The sequence below is a fragment of the Cryptomeria japonica genome, chromosome 4 (assembly GCF_030272615.1).
Source record: "Cryptomeria japonica chromosome 4, Sugi_1.0, whole genome shotgun sequence".
NCBI lineage: Eukaryota > Viridiplantae > Streptophyta > Pinopsida > Cupressales > Cupressaceae > Cryptomeria > Cryptomeria japonica.
The window spans coordinates 532,209,931-532,236,888 of NC_081408.1; the positions used below are offsets into that span (position 1 = coordinate 532,209,931).

The window sequence follows — 26,958 nt, forward strand, 5'->3', positions numbered from 1 at the left end:
GTAGAAGAAGCAACTGCAAAAATCTGATCAACCCTATTCCTATATGGCAAAGCACATGATACAAGTACTTCATCTTCATTGCAACCCCATTATTTTAATATTTCAGCCCTGTACTTCAAGTTCTTATGCACATTTTTGCATACTTCTAAACTTTGCCTCAAACAAGAAGGAAGTCAGCATTAGTTCTAGTAATGCTGCCAAACCATTCAACTTTACATGTGGCAATTCCACTTTCTAGTGCCTCTAGCTATCCCAAGCCTTGCTAGTACCTTAAATGCAAATTGTTTTAAGGGTGATTTTGGACCAAAGGGGCCCTTGGCCCATTTTTTGAGGATTTAAGGTGTAATGTCCCCTCTTTCCTAGTTGGTCACTCAGATACAAAGATTCACCTATTACCCATCTTTGTAGGCCAATTCAGTGAATAGGAGATGACTGTGTTGGCATGTGGGCTCTTATACTTGGCATTGGGCACTAGGATGGCATATTTTATGAGGACAATGTTATTTTTATTATAAGTCACTTTTTGCTAAAAATAGAAAAAATTAATTAAAGTGACATTATAAGGTGAAGTATAAAGTTGAATTAAAATATTTAAAAAGTACCCCCATGGCACACACCCCTAGGCAGCAGAATATTGTTTTAAAAGGTGGACATTCTCAATGATGAATAAGACCCTCAAGGTTGGGAGAACTTGCTAGGGGAATGTTTTATTTAATAACTTTCATTAAAATAAAGCATGGGAACCCTAAATGGTATGATTAGGGTTAGAAGGCAATAAAGCAACAAGAGGAGCCTTCTTTTTGGCATCTTTGATTTCATTTTTACATTAGCAAGTTGAGAATTGAGCTTTGGAGATGGAATTTAGCACCATATTAGACTTCTTGGAATGAAAGCTCCTTGAAGGCAGATGAATTGGACGAAACCCGAATTCACAGGAGAGAGGGATTCAATCAGAATCCCTATTGGTGCTTAATAAGATACTCATTCCAGCGAATTTCAGAATTGATTGCAGAATTTGAAAGAGTTTGAACTCACCTGAGGGCAGCCATTTAACTCCTTAAGCCAGTCGTACCTTTGAGCAAGCTCTAGGTTGCTAGTGATAGCCGTACCAGCTCAGATAGGTGTTGGATCTTGTATGAACTTCATTGTTAGCATCATCTCGTAGAAAATTGGTGATCCCAGCAAGCTTTGGGAGCTGATTTTGGTCTAGATTGTTGTTTTGTCAGAAAATTGAATAATCTTACCTGGAGGCTAGGCGACTTAGTAGTCCTCCAGTTTCCTTCAAAAACTATTTTTGGTAATTATTGTAGCAGCAAATAAAACTATTTGGAGCCACTTTCAGCAGTTGGGAGTTTATAGATTGCGTTCTTTCAAATTCATCAGTAAAACCCCCTTCTTGGCTGAGCGCTAGACTCTGGGAACGCAAATAGTTGATGCGGTGAATTAGTTTTCCTTAATTCTGAGATTTGTTATGTTTCTGTTCCAAAATCAGAATTCTGAATTTAATTATTAGTCAATTATATTTCTTCATTTTGAGGTCCAAAGTGTTATTTCATTGGCATTCATTCACATTAAAATCCTATGCAATCATTAATACCAAAACGCAAGCAAGAACCTCAATAAAACTATCTTAAAACCTTTAGTCGGTAGCATTGAAAATTAGAAAAAAATTCAATGTAGACTGGTTGGGGATCTTTGAATGGTATTACAGCAATGATCCTGCCAACCTGAGGGTCCTCTAATCAAATCTATGCATCTGTGAAGGACTGGACCTTACAAATACTATACACGCAGAAGAGAACAGGGACACTTGGATTTTGATATGGGTGATATACCTGAGGGTAATAGGAGTCCTCGATAGGAGAGATAGAACCAACTTGATCTTGATGAGTTGCTGAGAACTTTGGCTAATTCTCAACCGAGGATTGTGCAGGCATTAGAAAGACTTCAAGATACTCTGGATAGAATGGACATGAATCGCCATAGGGATAGGCGTGACAAACATGATAGGTCTATTTTAGTTGCAAGCAACCATGGGAGTAGTAGGGCCCCTTCATTGGTCGACAATGCTTTTTGTTCTCCTAGGCATGACGAGATTCATGCACGGACAACTGATAAGCCTATGCAACCTCTTTTCACTCCTAGAGATGAGCCACCACTGGTAGACCCATAGGAGGGCTTTGAGTTTCAGGATATTGTTATGGAAGCTAGTGAGGAGTGGGCATGCCTCCTATAGCATGTTAGAGATGCCTTCCCTTTACATCAGTACTATATCCAATGCAGGGAGAGTATGAGGAACCGTAATGACAGGTGGCCTAGACAGCAACAGAACAATGATCTCAATCAAGCTACCAGTAAGCTCACTTTATCTTCCTTTGATGGTAGTGGTAAGATCAGTGCACGAGCCTAGGTACACAAACTTGATATCTACCTTTCACTTAAGCCAATGCTTGAGGACGAGGCCATACAATTTGCAATGTTACACTTGGAGAGTGTGGCTTATGATTGGTGGCACCATGGTCTGGTCACTCAAAACCAAGGACTCATACATTCTTACACTGAGTTTACTGAGTGGTTGATTGCTATATTCGACCGTAAGCATGTTGAAATGTACTACAGAGATCTTCTACTGTTGCGACAGACTGGACACATTGAAACTTACATTAATGAGTTTCAACGAATTGCTGTTATGTTTCTTGAGATGCCGAATAGGCACGTGGTGATGCTATTTATTGAGGTTTTACACGACAAGTTACGAGGATTGGTCAAGGCTCTTAAGCCTAGGACCCTACATGAGGCTATTCAGACTACCCTAGACCTTGAGACTACACCACCACCCACTTCTTATCAGTCGGATAAGAAGTTTTCCAGAGGCTCTAAACCTTTTCAAAGGTCTTCTACACAGAACAAGAGTGCACCACCTCCTCATAGGATGGATCAGGAGACACGTAATAAGTTGAGGAGGAAGAAGCTTTGCTTCTCAGGTAAGGAGCCTTGGGAGCCTGGTCACAAATGCCTTGGAAAAGGTAAAGCACATCTCATTGAGGTCTACTCAAATGTGGATGATGAGTATATTACGGATATAGTTTCTGAGGGCAGCCATGGTGAGGATGAGCAGTAGACTCCATAGGTGGAGCTTGGAGAGAATGAGACTTTAGGTATACCCAAGGTCACCATTGCTATGCTCTCAGGAGTCACTAGGATTCATCCCTTTTGATTGAAAGGAGTGATTAAGGGACAGTGTGTGACTTGCCTCGTGGACAGTGGTGCTACGTGTTGTGAGGTATTCACACATCGCCCCATTGCAAATGGGGACCCCCACTTTTTGCTTTCTAGGGTTAGCTCTTTTAGTTTTGTTGTTGGTCGTTTTAGTGTCTTAGCCTATGCATTGAAGGGATTGAGTTTCTCAAAGGTCATCAAGCTAGGTGAATCTCCTCAAGGTGGAGTGAAGGAGGTCAGGTCACTTGAGTGATTAGGGGTTATTTAGATCATTCCTAGGGTTTTTGTGTACTATCTGGTCACGCTTCAAGTTGCAAAATCAAACCTTGGTTGAATGCATAGTGTCCTCCTAGGTCCCGTCCCTTACATCAAGGTCAGAGCAAACTCGCCTTAGAAGTCTGGAATGTCATCCTGATCCTGAAGTGTCTTGAAATTTGATTGTCTGGAAATTCGAAGGATCCTCCAAAAACTAGATTTTGCATTATAACTCCTAGAGGTCCAAAACCACTCTCAAACATCCTGACAATATATATGGAATATAAATTGAAGTATAAGAACTTATACTTAAATGTTATATTCCATATATAAATCCTGACAGAGAGACTAGCTTGTCAAATGAACTTAATGTTGGAGGAGAGGTGAGCGAACTTCATGTTGGAGGAGAGATGAGCGAACTTCATGTTGAAGAAGAGGTGAGCGAACTTCATGTTGAAGGAGAGGTGAGCGAACTTCATGTTGAAGGAGGGGTGAGCGAACTTCATGTTGGAGATGAGAGGAGCGATCTTCATGTTTGAGAGGAGAGGAGCGAACTTCACCTTGGAGAGGAGAGGAGCAAACTTCACCTTGGAGAGGAGAGGAGCGAACTTCATAATGGAGATGATAGGAGCGAACTTCATGATGGAGATGATGGGAGCGAACCACTATAGAGCAAAGTTCCTTCCTTCATAAGTTAACATTTTAAAATAGATTTGACAACTTCATGCTTGAGCACTTTGGAGAGGGGCAATAGACACATAAGGCATCTAACCTAGATGGTTGTCCTAAATTGATAATTATATAGTTGCTTTGAAGAGGAAGGCAATAAAATGAGATGTGGAAGTGGTGGCATTTGAGAAGTAAAACGCAAGGTGACAATATGGGGTTCATCGCGTTCACAGCATGATCATATGCATAAGGCTTTTGTTGAGAATTATATTATTCCTCACCAAGAATTTGTAGCATTACCATGCAATTTGATGACATCCACATAGCAGCAATCTTGTTTGAGCTTTAGTCGTATAAGATATTTATTGATTATGAACATAAAAATATAATTTGTGATTTTTATTTATATTGAAACTTTAAGTTTGATGTGCATTGGAATCTAATTTTGATCCATATATAAAGGAAATCAGTAATATGTTCTCTAAATTCCATGGAGATGTGTCCAAAGCCCTAAAACACCCATCCCCATCCCCGCTGGCATTTTAGATATGATAGGACAGCAAAGGATGCCCCCTAGCTGTCACAACCATCTTTGAAATTCTGAAACATTTTGGAAACATGTTGTTGGAACAAGAAATGCCATGGGGACATTTGGTCATTCCAAAGGTGGCCAGGGGCACCTGAGACATGCCCTTGACGATCCTGAGGACAGCGAGACATCTCCAAAGACGAGGCAACTTTTTATAATGTTTATTTTTTTAAATTCCTTCATGAATCTGAAGAACTTCTGTAATTATTAACTATTTTAAAATTCCCTCATGACATTTAAAAAAAATGTTCACTTTTATATAACTTATTCATTAGCTATGAATATGAATCATATTATATATGTCACTGTTAAACTACTGTCACTGCCATACTGGTGTCACTATTTTAGTTTTGATCTTATGTTACTCAATATTACTTAAACTGCCAGACTAGACTAGACTCTCTCTCTCTCTCTCTCTCTCTCTCTCTCTCTCTCTCTCTCTCTCTCTCTCTCTCTCTCTCTCCACACATACACACACTGCTGTCCCCAAAAAATAGCCTCCAGACTGCTGTCCCCAAAACATATCCTCTACCGTCCCACAGTCCCCATCCCAAAAATGCCATAGAACACAGCTAATTTCAGTACCATGCAAGTTTATGAAGAATATTTTACAAATTTATGTTTTTTCATGGTCACAAAAAATTAAAAATTTTTGGGGCTCTGTTGTATTGCCAAGTCCAAGATTTTCAACTATGGTTGGAATGTTATCTAAATCGTTCTTGACTCAATTTTTATTTCCTATGTGGAATGTTTCATAACCTTCAATGCAAATAACTAGAATGAAAAGCTTACACTACATAAATATATCATGCACCTAGAACTGTTTTTGGCAGGTTTAATCTAGATTGTTTAAGGAGAAAAATCCAGGGGTCAAGTAGAGACGAATAAACAAAAGTATAATCAATGTGCACATCCAGATTTCAAGTACACTACCTGTGGTAAACCCCTGTTTCTAACTGCTTCAATGGATAAGCTGAGCAAGTCATTTGCATATGAAAGAACAGATGACTTGAGGTGGTAAACAGTGGTAAAAAGAACCTGCAAGCATGCTGCTCTCATCTGTGCATTGTCACTTACCTGCATTAATCACTCCCAAGTGTTCTCTTTAGTAACAGTCACAACTGTTCCTTTTAGTAATAGTCACAGCTATCCTTCAAATTTAAGTTTCTAGCTTGTCATCTCTACATGTTCAAACCCCATAGCAGACTATAAAAGTAGAGATCTGTACGAAATTACCTACCTGTACAAAATCTATAAGAGCAGGTATTATTGTTCTCGATAATGATAGTTTTCCACTGTGGGATATCTTCTGACAAGCACTGATGAGAACATTTGCCATGCATAGACGAAATGCCAGTGGCATGGATGTCTTTTGCCCATCTTCTGATATGCTAGAATGGGGTTCCTTTGATATAATGAACGGAACAGTTTTCTGCTGAAGTGTCAGACTACATAGAACAGCAGAAATGACAGTATCCCCAGCAGCATTACTCTGAAATGTAACATGATCTATACATAAAAATTGATAAATATTAACTGTCAGAAACATGGCTAAAAGAGTCATATATGGCTTAGATGCAGTAAATGCATCAACAATGGATTTGTAAAGCATACCAGCTTGGTCTCTGACTTCTTCAATCAGTCTGGATTTCATCGGCAGCATATCAGGTTTATTTGACTGGCTACTAGCAACATTGGAATCAGAGATTCCAAATTCAGAGCATATCATTAAGGCAAGACAGTCAATGCATCCATGCTGTGCTTTTGATACTTTAAAATGTCAACACATAAACCCATAACATATGGTTAGACTACAAGCAAAGAAATCCTGGTCCCCTAGAAGATGTCAGATGCAATATAAATGTATCTATATTGTAATATACATGCTTACAGCACTTGCTTAAGAAAATGTTGATTGGTTGTACAAGACACACCTTCATCTGAGTCCAAGCATGGCCACAGTAAAACAGTTGTAATCAAATGTCGAATTTTAACCATTACTGCATGGAGAGCTGTTTCCTTTCCTCTTATCTGCATAGAAAATGACATGAACCACAATTGAAAATATTGCTTTCCCATGTGGGTAGCCTAGGATAAACAGGTAAAACAATGAAAGTGCAATGCAACGTTTTATTAGAAATAAAATACATAGCATATTTGAGCTTTGTAGCATTACCACAAGTGAAGTACAAATAGCAAACAGGCATGCTTTCAGCTTCAGCATATTCTTAGAAAGTGTAGCATGCTCCAAGCTAACTTCAATGAGTGGTAACATGACCTGCCATCAGTTCTCTCTTAAATAAGGCTACCATATATGTTTTGTGCTTGAAAAGAAATAAACAGATAGAAATAACCTTCTCAATCAATCATGTAATGACAACAAACATATTGTAATTATTGCAGTAAGCTTTACAATTTGGAGAGATTTAAAACTCATATCCTCTCAGCAATATCATAACAAAACAAAATAATAACCTGTCAACTAGGCCTCTTGAGATTATCCACAATTTCTGGAATAAGCTATTTGCATTATAAGTCCATGAAATCAATCAAGCCGTTCTTGTAAACTTGTTAAAGGGAGACTAAATAGGCATTGTAATAGCTGCAAGTACTCGAAGTGCTATTGACCATTTAAAGCTGTATAAAGAATCATGATCATACATGACTAACATGCCCTTCAGGATAACATTTAAGAGAATAAATTGCAAATTCAAATTCAATGGGAAAAACATATAGAGAGAACATGGCATAAAATAAGTCACAAAGTAAAGGACCTTGCTCTGCAGAGAAATACTGCAATACGAGAAAACTACAAGGAAAATAAAGAAGAATTGAGAATTCTATTATTTCACATATGGAATAAATCTAGCTGCACAGCTGCCAAAAACATAAGTATTTCATTAAATATCGTTGATCCTAAGAGAGATCTAGTTTAACAGATGATTAATTTGCTCCATCTTTATTAAAGTTGCTACCTAGAGGTCATGGTTTTTATTGTCAGTGCAGAATTAGATCAATTTCATTTTGACCAATAACAGTGTCACAAGGAAAACTGATTACACGTTTGATTTTTTTATTGTTTAGCAAATTTACCGAGTGAAAACAACATGATATAGTCACATGACTTGTGAGTCATAAAATCATAATTTGACCAGTGTCAAAAACGTAGAGTAGTGCTGTTTTTTCCTTCTGTGTCAGATTAATAAGCAAGGTTACTGGTTAGGGTTCTGGGATCTGGTTCGCTGGTTTAGCTATATTTTTAGGGGGTTTGAGCTCGTTTTGGGTTCGTTCATACAAAAAAAATGTAAATATCATAGATATATGAATATATATATCTACACTAAGTCCCCCCAATAGATTTGAAATTAAATTATATTATAAAAATATTATAGTCAAATGTATTATTTATTAAAATAAAATAATATTATATTAATATTTTACAATTATTACGTTAAAATTATTAAAAATAAAACAATATTATTAAATTTTAAAGATAATACTTCCAACCATACTTTTAAAGTTTTGGTTTTGCATTCGTAATTTTGTGCCCTTCTTACATTCTATCTTATTCTCCTCAACAATACACATCTGATAACTTATTTCTCCATTCTCTATGATCAATCCCGCTATAACCAATCCAACCTTGCACGCTAAACAGAAGTATTTAACACATTGAGAAGAAGAAGACGACGCCAACAGTCTCACACTCATCACCCTTCCCCACCGCTTACTCTGCAACTCATAACAACAGCAATCTCCCTTCAATTTTTCCAATACGTAAATTTTGCCATTAACAACAGCCGAAGAAATCCACGTGGACAAAGTGATATCTTTGAATTCCACTGGAAAAGGATCGCACATCTCCCATTCCCCTGATTTCAAGTCAAGCATCTCCACACTTAATGGATTTTCTTCCAACTCGTGAACTTCAGAATCGGGTGCACCCACACGTGCCACATGTGTACCGAACCGGTACCCAGATCCGGTGCAAACCGGAGCCGGCTCTGGCCAAGAAGCTGCCTTACCCAGTAACATAGTTGATGAGGACTTGGCTAGTTTTTGAAGTACTTGCAAGTCCAGGTTACTCAGCAAGATTTTGGCTTATGCTACACTTTGGCTTGGATATAGAAAACACACTAGCACAAAAAGAAATTTAAAATATAGTTACCTGGGTTACAGTTTGGAATCAAAGAATGCAACTATTTTTAGAAATTTCTCTTGAATAAAGATTTGCAGCAGTTTAATAGACTTCCCAAAAACAAACTTATGCAGATTTGTATATAAATGGGGTGTCATTCCTGGTTGTTTAACTTCTATCATTTTCTTCAGAAGTTCAGCTATTTGCTCAACGGGACCTAAAAAATGCACTTCAGGATTATTTTTCACTTTCCATGGAGAAAGTCAAATCACTCATGAAACCTTTATAAGAATTAAAAGGATGGGGTAAAGAACCCAAATGATGATTCAAAAGAACCATTTTGGGAACAATGCAAGAAGCTTGGTGGAGGCTATGTTGACTATATAATGTTTGCAATATAATAGTTAACATAGAAACATCTAAGATGTCTTCTTCCACAAATTTCTAGCAAAGCTATGAAAGTCCATTCAAATATGTGGGAATTCAATTATTAAGTAAAGACAACCTTGAATCTTTCTCAGCTTCAGAAAAAATTTAATAGAGACCTGAGTTTTGGAATTCACTTTCTATTCTTGGAAGCACTATTTAAATTTTTGTGAGTACCCTTACTGGTACTCTTACAGCTAGAATTATTCCTTTAGGTTCACCAAGTTATTCAGGTCCTGATAAATTACAAACCAACTCTTCTATCCAAATGATAAAGAGCTGTTTATAGAAAAGCTGACAGCCATAGGCAATATTTGGTTTTCTCAGACTTGGCTCTCAAAGTTGTTGGATCCCCATATTAGCAAACCATGATAAAGCCATAGGCAAAACTTGTTTCTGCGCAGGCTTGGTTTTCAATGTTGCCAAGTCCCCATGCTAGCAAGCCATAATTGACGCTATTGCTGTGTGTGGTGTAGAATACAAAACCACTTCATTTGGAAAGCAGAAAACGACAAATTTGCATTTGCATAGTGAACAAATCCACAAAATAAAGACAAAGTTTACTAAACCTAAATGGGATACACATTTAGGCCTAATAGTTGAAGTGCTTGAAGCTAAAATTTATAATTAATTTTCTTGTTCCTTGTTAGCACATAATCACACAATACCATTTAGTCTCAACATCACATTGTTTTTGATAGTTGCTATATGATTTGTAAAACTCTGTTGTTCTGGAGATGGGTCTGTGGTGTATTGTACAAATTGTAAAACTACACGCACAACACATTGCTGTTTTTTACACTAAATAATATAGGAAATAAGCAATAAAAAAGTCAAATTCGTTTCAAGAAAAAAATTGTTATCATGCATGGGTCGTAAATTTGATAAGTCAACATACAAATTGCAGAAGCAAGAATCTTTAAAAACTCAAGATTTATCTTTTCTTGCTGGCCAAGCTTTTCCTTTAAAAAATTGTGATCATTTGAAAAAATGTGTCAAATGAGATTAGTATCAGTAAAAAAGTGATTTTCCACAATTTTTTGGCAATTTTTTAAAAAAAAATTCTGATATAAGAATTTAGGATTTGTGGGTTTTTTCAACTTCTGCAGTGATTTTGTTTTAATTTCCCTTACCCTAACCCTAATCTTAAAAACTGACAGTAACCTGAAAATAATATCTTTTGATTTGCCAAGTTATCTTGAGAAAATTCTTTGCTGCAATGACACAAACAACAAAAAGCTTTGTCCATCTTACATTTGCTTGAATTGCAATCAGGAACACTGAGTTAGATTGAAGACAATACTCCCTCAAAGCATGGGTAAGAGAGGGCAGGAAAGGAGAGCAGAAAATGAGAGAAAGGTAGTCAACACTAGCACAAAAATAGGTGCAACTTAATTCAAACCATTTGAGAAAAAAATAAAGATATAAAATTGGCATAATATAAATAATTATAAAATCGGTACAATAATTATACTATTGTATTAAAATTACATGATAATTAATGCATCACTAATGTTGAACGCATGTTAATTAGTACTAATATCAATATTCTTTAGTATGTATATAGTATAATTTCAAATTAGTAAATAATAAAATCAATATTGTATTATATTTAGGAAGATGATTAAATTTGATTATAATAACTGTTAATGCATGATAGCCTCGGTAAGATAAATGATTGAATGAGAGATAAATGAAGTCTCTCATTCAAACATTTATTATCGTGAGGGGGCACGATCAAGTGATGTCTTGATCGGCCATGTCCAAAAGACATGGTAGGTCAAGGCATCGCTTGACCATACCCAGCCCACTACATATACCAAATGAAATGTGTGAGAATGTACATTGAAACAAAAATGCTCCTCCTCTCTTGCAACATAAAAGAAGACAATCAGATTTATACAACAATTCAGTGATAGATAATACATAGAAGAAGATAAATTTTAATTCTGATCCACAAAATTAATATGGTATCAGAGCCAGGTTTCCTTCTATAAAGCCTAACCGCTTGAAGGAAGATACAATTAAGATCAGATTGATATCTCCTTGAAAGTCTCGAATATGGCCACATTGCAAGAACTTGTCCTCTCAAACTTAAACTACAAGCGTCCCTTGCTGAAGTCAGAAATTCAGATGTATGTTCAGAAAATTATGTTCTCTAGAAGAAACTCAAGATACCTTGTGATTGAGAGGGAGCTTACTAATCAAGATTGAGCACTTCTGAGGTAAAAATTGTAAATATTGATTATTATTATTAATACTAATAATTATTTTATGGGCCCTGTGTAAATCATAAGGAAGTGACGACTTCCAAATGATTTCCACTTGTATTTTTGAGGTTATTGGAAAGTGACGATCTTACAATAACTCAAGATTGTGGATAGAATCGCCGACTGAGGCAATCCACGTAAAAGCTTGTGGATAGAATCGCCGATAGAGGCAATCCACACAAGAGCTCATGGATAGAATCGCCGACTGAGGCAATCCATGTAAGAGCTTGTGGATAGAATCGCTGACTGAGGCAATCCACGTAAGAACTCATGGATAGAATCGCCGACAGAGGCAATCCACGTGAGAGCTCATGGATAGAATCGCCGACTAAGGCAATCCACGTGAGAGCTCATGGATAGAATCGCCGATTGAGGCAATCCACACAAGAGCTTATGGATAGAATCGCCGACAGAGGCAATCCACTCAAGAGTTTGTGAATAGAATCACCAACAAAGGCAATTCACATCTTGAAACTATGGTCCCAAGATAAGCATCATACGATTTATGAATATTGCTCCCAATACCTTTTACATTTATCTTACCTAGCTAAGAGGGAGTGTTAATGCATGATAGCCTTGGTAAGATAAATGATTGAATGAGAGATAAATGAAGTCTCTCATTCAAACATTTATTATCGTGAGGGGGCACGATCAAGTGATGTCTTGTTCGGCCATGTCCAAAAGACATGGCCGGTCAAGGCATCGCTTGACTGTACCCAGCCCACTACATATACCAAATGAAATGTGTGAGAATGTACATTGAAACAAAAATGCTCCTCCTCTCTTGCAACATAAAAGAAGATAATCAGATTTATACAACAATTCAGTGATAGATAATACATAGAAGAAGATAAATTTTAATTCTGATCCACAAAATTAACAATAACATGTGTAGTATAATAGTCTCACTTGATACATATCAAGATATAATAAGATTATGTCGTTCATGGCATAATGTGATGGTTAAATCCTGGCATTGTTGTTGTGGCCACCAATGTTCAAACCTCCATTGGGATGTTGTGATCGTGGGTATTGTGCCCTCGTTGATCCAGTGCCAATGTGTTCATGAGATCTGTTCCCCTGTTGGGCTACTGGGCCCATGGGTTTGGGCTATTTGCATTAATGCAATGCGTTAATACCAAGGATGAGATCCCTAGTAGTATGTGGCCTCATGACTTGGGCCAGGTTAAAAATTCTCAAGGTACCAAAAGAAAAGAAAAAAGATATAAGATTATAACAATTTTTTTTATTTTTTTTTTAATAATTTTGAATGCTTTCTAGGTATATTTAAATCTGGATGCTTTCTCTTTTCAATTTATAATTTATCAAATTAGTGTCTTATTATAACATTTTTTAAGAGTTTAGTAATATAAAGTTTGCTAGTTTTGTTCACATCTTGTACCAAACATATACAAATTTATATTAATATTAACTAATTACTTATTAATCAATTTTTATCTTTGTTTCTCTAATATTAATTCAATGTTCCAGATAATAGTATATCTTAATACATGTTAAAATATAATAAAATTACAATAGTTCTTTATGTTGTTACAATAGCTTTGATTGCATATTTATTGATAAGTATACTTTAATAATGCCTATTTATTCTAGTCTTGTAAACAGATTTGAATTGGGATGCTTCTCTTACTTTTTTTATAATTTAATCATTATAATATCCTATTATAACAATATTCTGGATAGTCTTATTATATTTTATAATATCTTCTAAGAAAAACCAAAATTTAAAGTTTTATGTTCCACTTTCACAGTTATTAGTCTCGGCAATGTACTGTTCTGCTTTCCTTTTTCTGTCTTTTCTCTGTTAGATTAGTGACTTAGCTGTTGGATCTCAGCTTGAGTGTCAGTGGACTCCTTCGTTTGTCCTTGCTTGTAGTTTTTGTGTAGTTTAATGGGCTTCAATGTAACATCCTTGCTAGTCTGTACACAAGGATTTGAGCCCTTTCAAAAACTCGCAATTATCCTTTACCCCAAAAAAATCAAAAACCAATATTTTGAATAAATCTATTGATATCAATTTTGCTAATTTCATTCTAATATCTTAATACTGTGATTCTCAATGTCAAAGTATTAATTTTATTCTTTACAATTATTATTGTTATCATTATAATAAGTTGCCGAATCAGGTACGGGAATGGGTATGTGGGTACAAAATGTTGGTACGGCAGAATTCATTTGGGGGCTTGGGTAGTTTTTCGGTATGTTTATTGTATGTATATACATACATACATACTAACATACTTACATGCATATATATATATAGCTAAAAAATAGAATTAAGTTTAAAATGTCATATACCAATACATACGCTAAACAAAACCATTACAAAATTCAAATTTTGAAACATAACATACTCATTTAAATTCAGTTTTCAATATCAAAAAGATCAAAATAGAATTACTAAACATTTCAGAAATATTTTGGCATCTAAAAACGCGAGTCCCAGAATTACCCATAGGAGATTCCTTTCAAAATCTGATTCCGGTACGTTTCGTACCCGGAATCGCCCGAAAAATCCCACGATTCAGCAACTTAGTCTTATATTATCTATACATGTTTTTTCTTAGAAACTAGGATATCTCAAGATACTAATCATTATAAATGAAATGAAAAATAAATAAGATGAAAATTATTCAAGCATCGATTTAACCTACAGAGCATTATTCCATTATATAACATTTATAAAATGCTCTACTGAAACATAGACAAAACCTAGGAAACACTTCTTCTTACTTCAACATGGCCAATAATACATCTTATGAATGGTGACAGAATTCACTAATCATTTGCAAATTCCATCCCTCTAAATGAGATAGAACCTCCTTAAATATAAGAAGGGATGACCAAAATACCTGAAGAGGTATTAGTCACACTTATTCAAAACTACAATTTTCAAATAATCACTAATCTAATAGTCATTAGCTATGTCAGCAGCCGGCCCCCTAGAGGACTGTGTCCTAGTCTAGTCCGACTCAGGTTCAGGGTCAAGATCTGGTACTTTGTGAGTGTGGCTAGAGCTCAAGATTTCACCTGTGGATTTGTCCTAGACAAACCTGGGAGAACCCACAACAAATTTTGTGGGTTTGTGTTTCATTCTATCAGAGTTTTGTCTCGTTTCCTTTGGATTTTGCTATGTTGCACCATAATTAATATATGGTTTCCATTTTGTTTGCTGACCCCAATGTACATGGCAAAGTCACTGGCTCCCATGCCCTTGCAACTCCTCTTCATTATGCTCAGTCTATCTAGCGTTCTCGAATGATTGAGCTTTTCTACTTCCACGAGTGAGTATCAAAAAGTGAAAATATAAATTTGGTATTGATATCATTTTAATATGATACCAAATTTGATATCAATTCAATGGATTTTGATATCAAAGTATTTATGAATATATGTATTAATTCAATTGATTTGCAATATTAAGATAATTTCATGAGATGTAGTATACTAACAGATATCAAATTTATATATAATTTATCTATATATTTCATTTTTATATTTACATATAGTAATTAATAAATTAATTATTAATATTAATAAATATTACATTTATTTATTTTATATTAATATATATTTATATTTCACATATATAATTTTTATTTGTTTTTGTATAGATGAATCCAAAACGAACCCAACCCCCAAATAAACTTTTAATTGAACCCATGAACCGAACCCTCAAACCTGGACCCAAGCTTGAACCGGTAACTTAGGTTATTAGACTATAATTAGTTTAAATGGGATATGTTTAATAAAGTATTTAGGGTTTTATAACCTTATATTAGAACAATATATAAATGTTATAAAGGTATGAACCCTAATAACATTAAATTCTAACAATTTTTAAATAGCATACTTAATAATATAATATTATTCCAATATTAATGTTTTGATATCTCCTCTCATCATTAGTTTCTAGTTATTCTACCCTCCATTTACATATTTATATTCTAATTACATTTGCATTATACAAAATGCATATGGTGTTTAATCATATTATAATTATAAAACTATAATATTATAATTATAACTATCATATTATATTATTATTCTAATTTGTAACTAATAGAATAATTATAATGTAAATTTAATCTTCTTACAAATTATAATACAATATTAATTTTATTATTTACTATTTACTTGTTATATACATACTAAATAATATTAATATTAATGCTATTTAATATACATTGCAGTAACATCAACATTAATGATACTAAAGATATTATAATTTCAATATTGTATTATAATTATTGCACCAGATTTATGACAAATAGTCAATAGTACAATATTAACATTACACAAATTTTATATCTTCATTTTCTTTTCAAAGGGTTTGAATTAAGTTGAACTTATTTTATGCGAGTGTTGACATCCTTTTTCTAGTTTTCCACTTCCTTTTCCTCCCCCACTATCTTTTTAAGGAGCATTGTCTACAATCCAATTTCAGATTCAGCCTCTTCTAGATGTCGGATCACAAAGTGTTCCAAAATGTTGATGTCAAAATAATTGCTAAGCAATTCTATCCAAAAGCATTTTTAAACACTATTAGGAATATGAAAATATCATGTCTCTTATTAATAGTAGCATGAATTAATAATAATATTGGTTTTTAGTATGCCAATGAAGTAATCAAATTATCAAAGATCTATAACATTGAATGACCTTGTTGGACTCCTTACAATGGTGAGATCAGTCAATCCATTAAACCTAGGATCAAAGAGAAGAGTTCTAACATTAAACATGAGTGCATTAGGAAATTAACCCTTGCTAAACACTCATCCAACACCAAACACCACTTCTACCAAGAGGTTACTCAATTCCTTGTTAAAAATGAGAACTTTTTAATGACAAAGTTAAAAGGGGCGGTAGAAATTGGCAAATACCCTACTATCTTGATTAGGATAATAAATGAAGCTAAGTTTCTCTTGGCATTCCTTGCTAAATTCCTTCAAATTCAATCTCTTGACTCCTTGAAAGCTCTCCTCTCTTCTTACTCTCTTCCTTTCCTTGTTTCCCTGCCTCCCTGTTTTTTCTTGTTGGGCCTTTCTTCCTTTCTTACAAATTTAAGTTTCCTTTTGTCTCCTCCACCTCCCCTCCTAGCACATATATATTATTTTTTTCAATCACTCTCTTTTTTAGAACCTTGATTTTATTAAGCATTTTCTTATTGTTAACTTTTATACTAATATGAACATGATTGCTTCTCTTTTATATATCTCTTTATATTATGCTATTTTTAGTAATTTTCATATTTTGTTTTGTTTTAATCATCTCTCTCTCTCTCTCTCTCTCTCTCTCTCTCTCTCTCTCTCTCTCTCTCTCTCTCTCACACACACACACACACACACACACACACACACATGTAGTCGATATAAAATGCCTATTGTTCATGTTTGGTAATATTTGTTATCTACCAAAGTATTAATTATTTGTATTAAGTGGGTTATCACTCTCAAGTACTTAATGTGTGAATTGGTTGACATTTGTGTTCCTCTCGACGACTATTGGTTCCTTTAAATATGTTGTCTACCGCCAAGGAAGGGAGTATGGTATAGTTAGATCTGGTGTAATCCTTGGCTGACCATCTCTCCTCTTCTCTGTAATAAATGCATGTGCAAATAAAGATATATTTTATAGCTATGTCTAGTATGCATTATCATTTGTATTATCATTTCATGTACTTAATTTATTAGATGTAGCAGTAAACATTTTGGCATTGTTGCCTTAAAAGAAATTGGGTCAGCCTTGAGTGATTCATGCCCTTAGACCACAAAAAAGGTGAGAAAAGGCCATAGGGTGGTCAAGACCAAACGATTAGGTGATCCGTCGACCCTCAGTCGAAGGGAGCATAGGGACGAGTCAAAGCCTGGAAGTACCCAGAGTGCTGGGGATGCTAGAGGTGGATGTGTAGAGGACGTGCACATGGTCAACAATGCAGGGAAAGCACCGAAATGTAGCGGTCGAAACAATCCACCTAGATCTGGCACACAAGGGACTAAACAGGCGAGAAGCTAATTTGCACTGTATCAAGAACTTGTCCCTCACCGAGGAATCGAGAATAAGGGGGCCTAAGATGAAGACTCCGAGGAGGACAGAGTATAGAAACGAAGAAGGTGACCAAGGTGTAGGAGACGTAGAAGGTGGACGTGTAGAGAGCTCAAGCGTGGCCAAGAGTGCAAAAGAGGCACAGGAATGCAGGCGAGAGCAAGACGGTCCAATATGTTCAAATACACACAATACCTTCCAAGTGAATACAATGATGAACACCTAGGAGAAGTAGAAACTCCCTAAATTTACAAGGAACGGATTGGAGGATTTTGTATGCCATTGCAAAACTTCTATAACAATATGGGAGGCAAATGGCCAGGATGACCAGGATTACTGGCTGAAGCCATTTCTCGTCAACCTACAGGGAATTGCCATCGACTGGTATACAAACCTAGAGGCTAAGCACAAGGCAAGATGGATTGAACTAAAGAAGGCATTACAAGAAGAATTTTAACTACTAAGAGATGGCAATGAGATTGTTGCAAATATTCACAACATTAGACAAGGGAAGAACGAGAACATGCGGGAATACAATCGTAGGCTCAAGAAACTACTGAACAAGATTGAGTACCAACCGGCCGATAGGTTGAAGAAGAGGTGATTCACCGAGGGATTGATCCCCTCACTACACAAGAAGATGAAAGTAGTGCCTCCGTCCTTGTATGCCAATGCTTACAATCGGGTGATGGACATTGAGAGTGAAAATAAAACATCCTCCTGAGGGAAGAGAAAGATTGACGATGATGAGAGCATCGAAGGTAGCAGTGATGAAGAATCCAAAACTGTACAAGCCCTTCAACAGGATATGTTGAGAATGATGAAAGAATTGAAGGTCGAGAAAGGAACCAATAAAAAATGTAATGAATTATGGTGTACTGAGTGCAAAATTGAGGGGCAAACGAAAGGTAATTGTTTTAAAAAGAAGTTTTGTGAGAATTGCTAGGTGATGGGCCATTCGATAAAGAAGCGTCCATATAATTACAAGACTAGAAGTTTGCAAGTTTTCTTCACACAGAGAGAGTCTAGCCCACTGAAATCACATAATGTATCACTAGGTGGTTATGGAAATCAACGTGTGAAATCAAATACAATACAACTCCAGAGGACGTCCTATCGTACAGTGTCGAAAACGTAGCGAATGGGGACACTTTGCGAGATGTTGCTAGAGTACAGGTGGCATCTGCAATTCAAGGTGAGTTGAGTGTTGTAGAGCAGTACCTGGCAGATGTGGAGGCAGGTACATGACGGATGGTGGCCTCGGTTCAGGAATTGGCTTTGGGACAGACGGATGAGGCAGTCGACCAGTTGATCGCATTTTCTATGGGGGCATGTGTTGAGGAATTTGAGAGATTTTTTGTTTCCTAGGGATGGCCTAATACGGAGACACCTGCCATGTTGGCGGAGTGGGGGTGTCGAGAGCCGGTTGGAGAGAGCAGGATGTATGCTCTACTGCAGAGGGGTGAGCAGGCATTTCGGGATAGCTATTATGAGCTTCGTCGAGCCCAGCATTCAACAGTAGGGGTTGAGGCTGAGTGGGCGGCAGCTATCACTGCTCGAGAGGAGTTGGCCACCCGACTACAGGCAGTTGACGAGGAGCTAGTCCAGGAGAGGACTCGTGTGATCACCTTAGAGGAGCAGTTGGCCTAGGCCAAGGATGAGTTAGACCAAGAGAGGGTTGAGCGAGCAGTAGTGGAGACTCGCCTTGTTTCAGTTTTGGAGGACGTGGACAAGAAGCATAAGGAGGTGATGGAGGCGGTATTCATGGTCAAGACCGCACAAGAACGACAGCTGTTAGCCGAGAAGGACCTCCAGCGACGGACTCAGCGGGTCCACCTGTTGAGGGAGCAGCTGGCTGCATCGACCCCACCTGCACCTTCCTCATCAGGACACTCTCTCGGCCCCCAGCTCCTTGATTTCTTTTGTATAGTTGTTTCCCCATTTTGTTGTATGTCGTCTAGCGATGACTCTTTTTTGGGGAGGATGATGTTGTCAGGAAAATTAGTATTTGTTATTAAATGTTTAGGGGTCGGCGGTTGGTCGATGGTTGCTAACGGTTGGCACCAGCAGCCGATCAACACCCCATGTATATATATCCGTGTACCCCAATCTCAGGGGAGGATTATGCTGTGTTATGTTATACTGATGTTATTCTGAAGATACATTGTAATGTTGGCATTAATGAATATACATTTATGAGTTCTCTACATTTCATGCATATGTGTACTATTTTGTTTTGCTTGCATTCTGTGATGTTCTAAAAACACACCCTACGAGGCAAAACAGAACATAGTTTGGTAGGTTCTACAGACAACCATACCCATCAAGGTGGCATACCTTCTTCAAACTATGTTGCAACTAAGAATGGCAATTGCCAACACAGTCATCCAGAAACAATTTAAGCCACAAGAGGAGGAATTGACAGGAAAACCACCATGCGAAGGGAATGAAGCTAGTAATCCAATGTTGCTGACAGTGAGCATTGGGAGGAAGCCAACTGTTGTTGAGATGGAAATAATGGGCCAAAACTTGACAAACACCATCATCGACGAGGACTCGAGAGTTAATGTGTCGTTAGAGGACACTTGGAAATGTCTAGGGAAATCGACACTGTGGCTGCCAACCTTCCACTTAGTAGGTACCGACTAACATGGCATCAAGCCCTGGTGGGAACATTGATGGTACAAAAAGTAATGATTGGGACACAACTATTTTTCTTGGACTTTGTAGTCACGTCATTGCAAATCATAATTGGAAGTGATACACACTCTCGACTGAGAGTGATGGGAGGAAGCACGTGATCGATTTGAGGAACTAGGTAGTGAGTGAAGAAATGGCATCCTTCGACTTAGAGTCTGAGGGTGGAGAGTTAGGTATGGACGCAAGGAAGAAAGGTATGGACGCAGGGAAGAAAGGCATGGAACCCAACAATGAAGGGGTGCTCAAATTTGAAGATTGCTCTGAGGATGGGATGAGTTCCCTAAATGGACTATTCCACTGGCAAATGGAGGACTACGAGGTATTTCCACCAACATGTAATTTTCTTGAAGCTACAACTCTTGGTGAAGAGCAACTAATGAAAGCATATAAAGTTATGAAGGATACATCTAATGGTACAAAGAAAAAAATATGTAATGTGGAGTGTAGAGATACTTGTCAAGGAAAATCAACACAAGAAATTTATAGGGAAACTTATAAGAAGATCAATCATACTCCCAACTTCCTCGTATGGCAGTTTCAGGTTGCATTCGTACAACAGTTTCATCTTGCACCCATACATTGTGTACAGTAGTTTCATCTTGCACCCATACGAACTCCCTACTATTTTGTACAATGGCAATTTGTTTCATTCCACACTATACAATGGTGGCATGCAAGCATACGTTCACGTTCATTGAATTTTGTACGGCTTCATTGGTATTATTTCCACATATGGCAAGGCAGTCATTTCCACGCTAGGCATCCCATTCCTCAACTCATACAACAGTCTAGCATCTTGGCACCTTGGCATCTATCGTGTACGACATGCATCATGTATGACATCCCCATCTTCCGTACGCCCATCCCATCCTCCTGTATGAACCTTGTAGGGACTTTATCCCGAACGGTCAGCAGTCAACCCATGTGTACGACATTCTACTTATAGAGTATGCCATTCAAGTGTACACACCATACAACATTTTATCCTTCAATTTGTACGGCATCACAAGTCCATACATCTCATACGACACCTGGTGCATTGTTTCGTATTGCCAATGCAAATTTCGAAGTTCCAAAGAGTTATTGCCATACATCGATTCCATCACGTACAGAGCATATTAAGGAGGATATTTCATCTTGTACGGACAAAGCATATTGTCGAAACCGTATGAGAAAATCCCGTACGGACAAAGCATTTCTTTAGCATCGTACAACAGTGTCTATATCCTATACGGGCACGCCAATCGGCCATACGTCATCAATGTCAACCAGCCTATGGAGTTCTCATCATGTTGTACATCGTACGATCGTCTCTATGCCATCCTTTTGTACAACTTAAGGTTGTACGATCCTCTCGATGCCATCGTTCCATACAACAAAGTGGTTTCTTCACAACATGTTGCATACGTTGGTTAAAGCTCTTCTTTGGCTTCATCATTATTGCTTCTAGCATCTTAAACAATCAGAAAAATGATGTGCACCATGGAGTTTCGCGTGGTTCTAAAGGTCTCAATGCCCTTTGACCCCACTAGGGGCGCTGCCCCCAAACCCCTGTTGAGGGCGTTCCCCCATTTAATTTGGCAGATACACTATAAGTTGGGATTGTCCAATCCATGTCATTGTCTATCATTAGTCTTCCTGAATATTAATTGATGTTTACTTTTTCTTTTGGGGGGGATGATGTAGTCGAAATTTAAATGCCTATTGTTATCTGCCAAAGTATTAATTGTTTGTATTAAGTGGGTTGTCACTATCGGGTAGTTAATATGTGGGTTGGTTGATAGTTGTGTTCCTCTTGGCAATCGTTGGGTCCTTTAAATATGTTGTGTACCACCAAGGAATGGAGTATGGTATAGTTGAATCTAGTGTAATCCTTGGCTGACCATCTCTAGTCTTCTTCTCTGTAATAATTGCATGTGCGAATAAAGATATATTTTACTGTTGTGTCTGGTATGCATTATCATTTGTATTATTATTTCATGTACTTAAATTATCAGATATAGCAGTAAACAACACACAAACAACATATTATTAGTATGCACAGGTTTTGTTTAGCAATTGTCATTTGTCTTTTTTTTCCCTTTCCCTTAACTTTTTTGATTGCTACTCCCTTCTTTCCTACCCTTGACTTCCCCTTTTATTTAGAGAGAAAAATCTGCATTCCATTACATTTTTTTCCTCATCCTGAAGATGGATGATGGAGTGTATTCCCAAAAACTATGCAAAAAACATTTACAAGGCTATTACTTCAAACATTCTCATTCAATTGCATGAACTGTGGAAATATCATGTACATTAGCCAAGATAATTGGTAACTTTGTTCAACTATTGCAGCATATTCACACCCGTTGAAGTCATTGTTTTTTTCCATCAACAGAAAATGCATTTGGAGTGATGTAAAAGGTGCAAGTAAATACGGATATTCCTATATCTGAACACAAGCTAGATGCTGATATTTAATGCAATCTACTATAATAATATCTTTTTGCAATACTGTCAACTTATTTTATTATTCCACAGATTTACCTCATACCTTAATAAAAATCAGGATAATTAGCATATTAAATTCTCCCAAATTCATCAAGGTCGTGATCAATCTCTTTAGGAGTATATTGATACTTTACAGGTCTTCAATTCCAAGTTGAATGTCCAAAAAACTAAGCAAAATCTAATCTCGTTGCAATCATTCAAAACAAGTGCCAATTTGGTAGCAGATTGTTTGAGCTGACCTCTAGTCCAAGTCTTTCTTTTCATGCTTGATGTATGTGAACATGAAGCCAAAATTTGGCAAGAAATGAACCAATTATATAAAAATAACACCAAATTACTACTTGTTAGATGAAATCTTGTATCATTCAGGGAAAATTTGTGGACCATATAGATAATAAAAATCAGGATAATTAGCATATTAAATTCTCCCAAATTCATCAAGGTCATGATCAATCTCTTTAGGAATATATTGATACTTTACAGGCCTTCAATTCCAAGTTGAATGTCCAAAAAACTAAGCAAAATCTAATCTCGTTGCAATCATTCAAAACAAGTGCCAATTTGGTAGCAGATTGTTTGAGCTGACCTCTGGTCCAAGCCTTTCTTTTCATGCTTGATGTATGTGAACATGAAGCCAAAATTTGGCAAGAAATGAACCAATTATATAAAAATAGCACCAAATTACTACTTGTTAGATGAAATCTTGTATCATTCAGGGAACATTTGTGGACCATATAGATAAGAACATTAGATGTGTTGGACTAATCACTAGCATCCCCCTTCAGGTTTGGGACATGGACTAACCACCTCCCATGTATCCGTTTATCTTTGGCATTTGAATCGGACGTTAACAAATCGATCTTTTGGTGAAACAACAAAGGTGTTCCAGCAAATGGTATTAAAGTCAGGGCACATGTTCGAATCCCCTCGGGCGGTGATGAGGGGGGTATGGTTGGACTAATCGCTAGTGTCCCCCTTTGGGTTCGGGATATGGACTAACTGCCTCCTGTGGATCTATTTATCTCTGGCATTTCTATCAAACGTTAACTGGTCAATCTTTTGGCATAACAGTAAAAGGGTTCCAACAAGATGTTGATATGGCAGATCAAAAACATTGTTAGTTATTTTGCAGTTAAAAGAATTCCATTGTAAAGAAATATATTGTTTTGCCATATTTCAAGGTTAATGTCATAAAATTCACCAAATCTTGCATTGCGTATGCCATAGCCAAGCTGATCAACAAAAAGTAAGGAAAGTATGCTTCTTCTCCTATCCTAACGAGATCTTCCAAAAATACGATGATTGCACATCTCCTCAACATTTACAATTCCAAGAAGACTAGCACATAGGATGAAAGTCTGCTTTTGCTTCAGCATAGTTAGAAAAGAGCCCTTCACAACTCTGCTAACACAACAAATTTTCCATCTGTTTGAATTTCAAACCATTGGCATCCATTGATATAGTTTATCCTATGTGAACATTGACTAAAACTCATTTCACTCAAAAGGAAATTGAAGAAACGGACAAATTCATTGACCACATTTAGCTGCAAACACAATCTAGCATGCAAAAGACCAATGCTAAGTACAAGCAACAACAGCATCAACAGCAAGTGTTCCACCACTTAAAGGTTGGAGGTAGATGAGGACTTCATTGTAGACATAAAGATTCACAAGATCAGTCCTCGTCCAGGTGAAAACATAAAACGACATTCAAGGTTTTGGTCCTTTGTGTAAATGCAGATCGCACTCCTCTCAGATTTGATAGTTGATAGATTGTAATTAATATTTCTGAATATATGTGATTTATGATTCTAATGAAGACTGTGTTTTGTAGGTCCAAACAAGGCTGAGAATGTTTGATTTTAATTGCTCAATATTGCCTTATCGGGTCTGCATATATACTTGTATCGGGGGGGCATGTCTTGAGTGGAGTGGAGACATGTCCACTCAAGATGTGCCTCCTCATCGATGGCACTTAAACAATATTATGAATACCATTTTATGAATGGTCACTTACTATTAGTTATGTAGTCACTAACATATGTTTAATATGCCAATAAGAAAGGTATTCGACGTATATACAATGTAAGCAATGTTGATCGATCATTACTCGATCAATAATGAAATCAATATGATATTAATTCATGCAGATCGAAAGCATTCTTTATTCGATCATGATAATTAATAGTGAGGTGGTAAACTGATATATTTCATTGTTGATTCTTTATCTGTCAATGCTATAATTTTAACACTCCCTCTTAGCTAGGGAAGATAAAGAGTAAGAATATTATAATGAACTCTGAGAGTACATTACCATACTAATAGCTATCACATAACTCGTGATAAGAGTTATCACCTAATCTCGGGATAAGGTATATCACCTAATCTCGTGCTATGAAGTATCACCTGTCTCGTGATACTAAAGGATATAATATACTCAAGAACATTACATTCTCCTCATATATCCTAGTTATGGTATGTGCACTGACATTAAGTCACATAATGTCTACCATAACAAATCATGACAAATCCATGAATAATGATATCAAGTCACCTGATCTCAATCTACTAAACATTATAAGATCGTCACCTTATAGTGTCAAATACAAGTGCTCATTATCTAAAAGATCGTCACCTTTCAGAAATGTACACAGCGGGTGGGGCCCATAAAGTCATAGTCACACATATGACAAAAGAAGTTTACACATTAAACTTCTTATATATTAGTACAGATTGATATAATACTTACATTTCAATCATACCAAGACTCTTTCTGAAGTGTTCAACTTTCACTCTGGAGAGAGGTTTGGTAAGTATGTCTGTTGTCTGATCTCCTGTGCTGATATACTCCATCTGGATTACATTCCTTTCTACCATGTCTCTCACATAGTAATAAGGAATCTCAATATGCTTAGATCTATAATGAAATACTAGATTCACGGAAAGCTTAATAGAACTCTGATTATCACAGTGGATAATAGTAGGTTTCAGAGGCTCACCAAATAATTCCACAAGCAGTTTTCTGAGCCATACTGCTTCTCTTGCAGCCATAGAAGTTGCAATGTATTCGGCTTCTGTAGAACTCTGAGCCACTAAAGATTGTTTTCTGCTTATCCACGATATCATAGCCGATCCTAAACCGAAGCAACATCCTGAGGTGCTTTTCCAATTGGTCACGCTTCCAGCCCAATCTCAATCTATGAATCCATGAAGATCTAAATCAACCTTTCCATATTTGCGACCATAATTAAGGGTACCTTGAAAGTACCTCATTATATGCTTCACGGCAACAAGATGTATCTCCTTGGGCTCACACATAAACTGACTCAAAGCATTCACCACATAACAGGATATCTGGTCTGGTGTTGACCAAGTACATCAAAGATCCAATCATCTGCCTGTAGAGAGTTGGATCTGATTGTTGCTTCCTTCATTTTATGAAGATTTGTTTCCATGGGAGATGACATAGATCTACAATTCGTCATTCCAAATCTCTTCAATATATTCAGAATAATGCCATCTGAATTCTGCCAGACTTCTAATCCAAGGAAGTAGTGCGATAGACCTAACTCCTTCATGTCAAACTCTGAGGCTAGATCCTTCTTACACTCATCAATAAGGTGATCCACTCATGTAATCAATAGATCATCAACATATAATATTAATATTAACAAATCACCTTTGATTTTCTTGAAGTAGAGATTTGGGTCTGCATCATTTTTTGAGAAACCTAATCCCATGAGGTAACTGTCAATTCTTTCATACCAAGCTCTGGGAGCCTACTTAAGTCCATACAAGGCTTTCCTCAATTTACCCACATGTGACTCTGCATTGTGGATCTCGAATCCTTTAGGCTGCTCTAAGTAGACCTCTTCTTCAATAGTCCCATTTAAGAATGCAGTTTTTACATCCATTTGATGGACTTTCCATCCTTTGGGTGTTGCAATGGCTAGAACTGCTCTGACTGAGGTATAGCGAGCAACTGGTGCAAAAGTTTTCTTCATAATCAATTCCCTCCTTTTGTGAAAAACCTCTGGCGACAAATCTTGCTTTGTGTTTTTCTATACTGCCATTTGTGGCATACTTGATTTTGAATAGCCATTTGGAAGAAACAACAGATTTCTCTTTTTGCCT

General features: G+C 36.7%; 1 protein-coding gene across 3 annotated transcripts in view; it reads right to left on the minus strand.

Annotated features, from left to right (window-relative positions):
- LOC131069053 (uncharacterized) overlaps window positions 1-26,958 on the minus strand; it is a 225,338-nt gene that overhangs the window by 26,275 nt on the left and 172,105 nt on the right. For all 3 annotated transcript variants that reach the window (XM_058004370.2, XM_058004369.2, XM_058004371.2), the window contains 5 exons: window positions 6,909-7,010; window positions 6,667-6,763; window positions 6,347-6,502; window positions 5,973-6,241; window positions 5,666-5,809 (listed from right to left, as the gene is read on the minus strand). In XM_058004370.2, coding sequence (XP_057860353.1) covers window positions 5,666-5,809; window positions 5,973-6,241; window positions 6,347-6,502; window positions 6,667-6,763; window positions 6,909-7,010 — 768 coding nt within the window. The remainder of the gene's footprint in view (window positions 1-5,665; window positions 5,810-5,972; window positions 6,242-6,346; window positions 6,503-6,666; window positions 6,764-6,908; window positions 7,011-26,958) is intronic.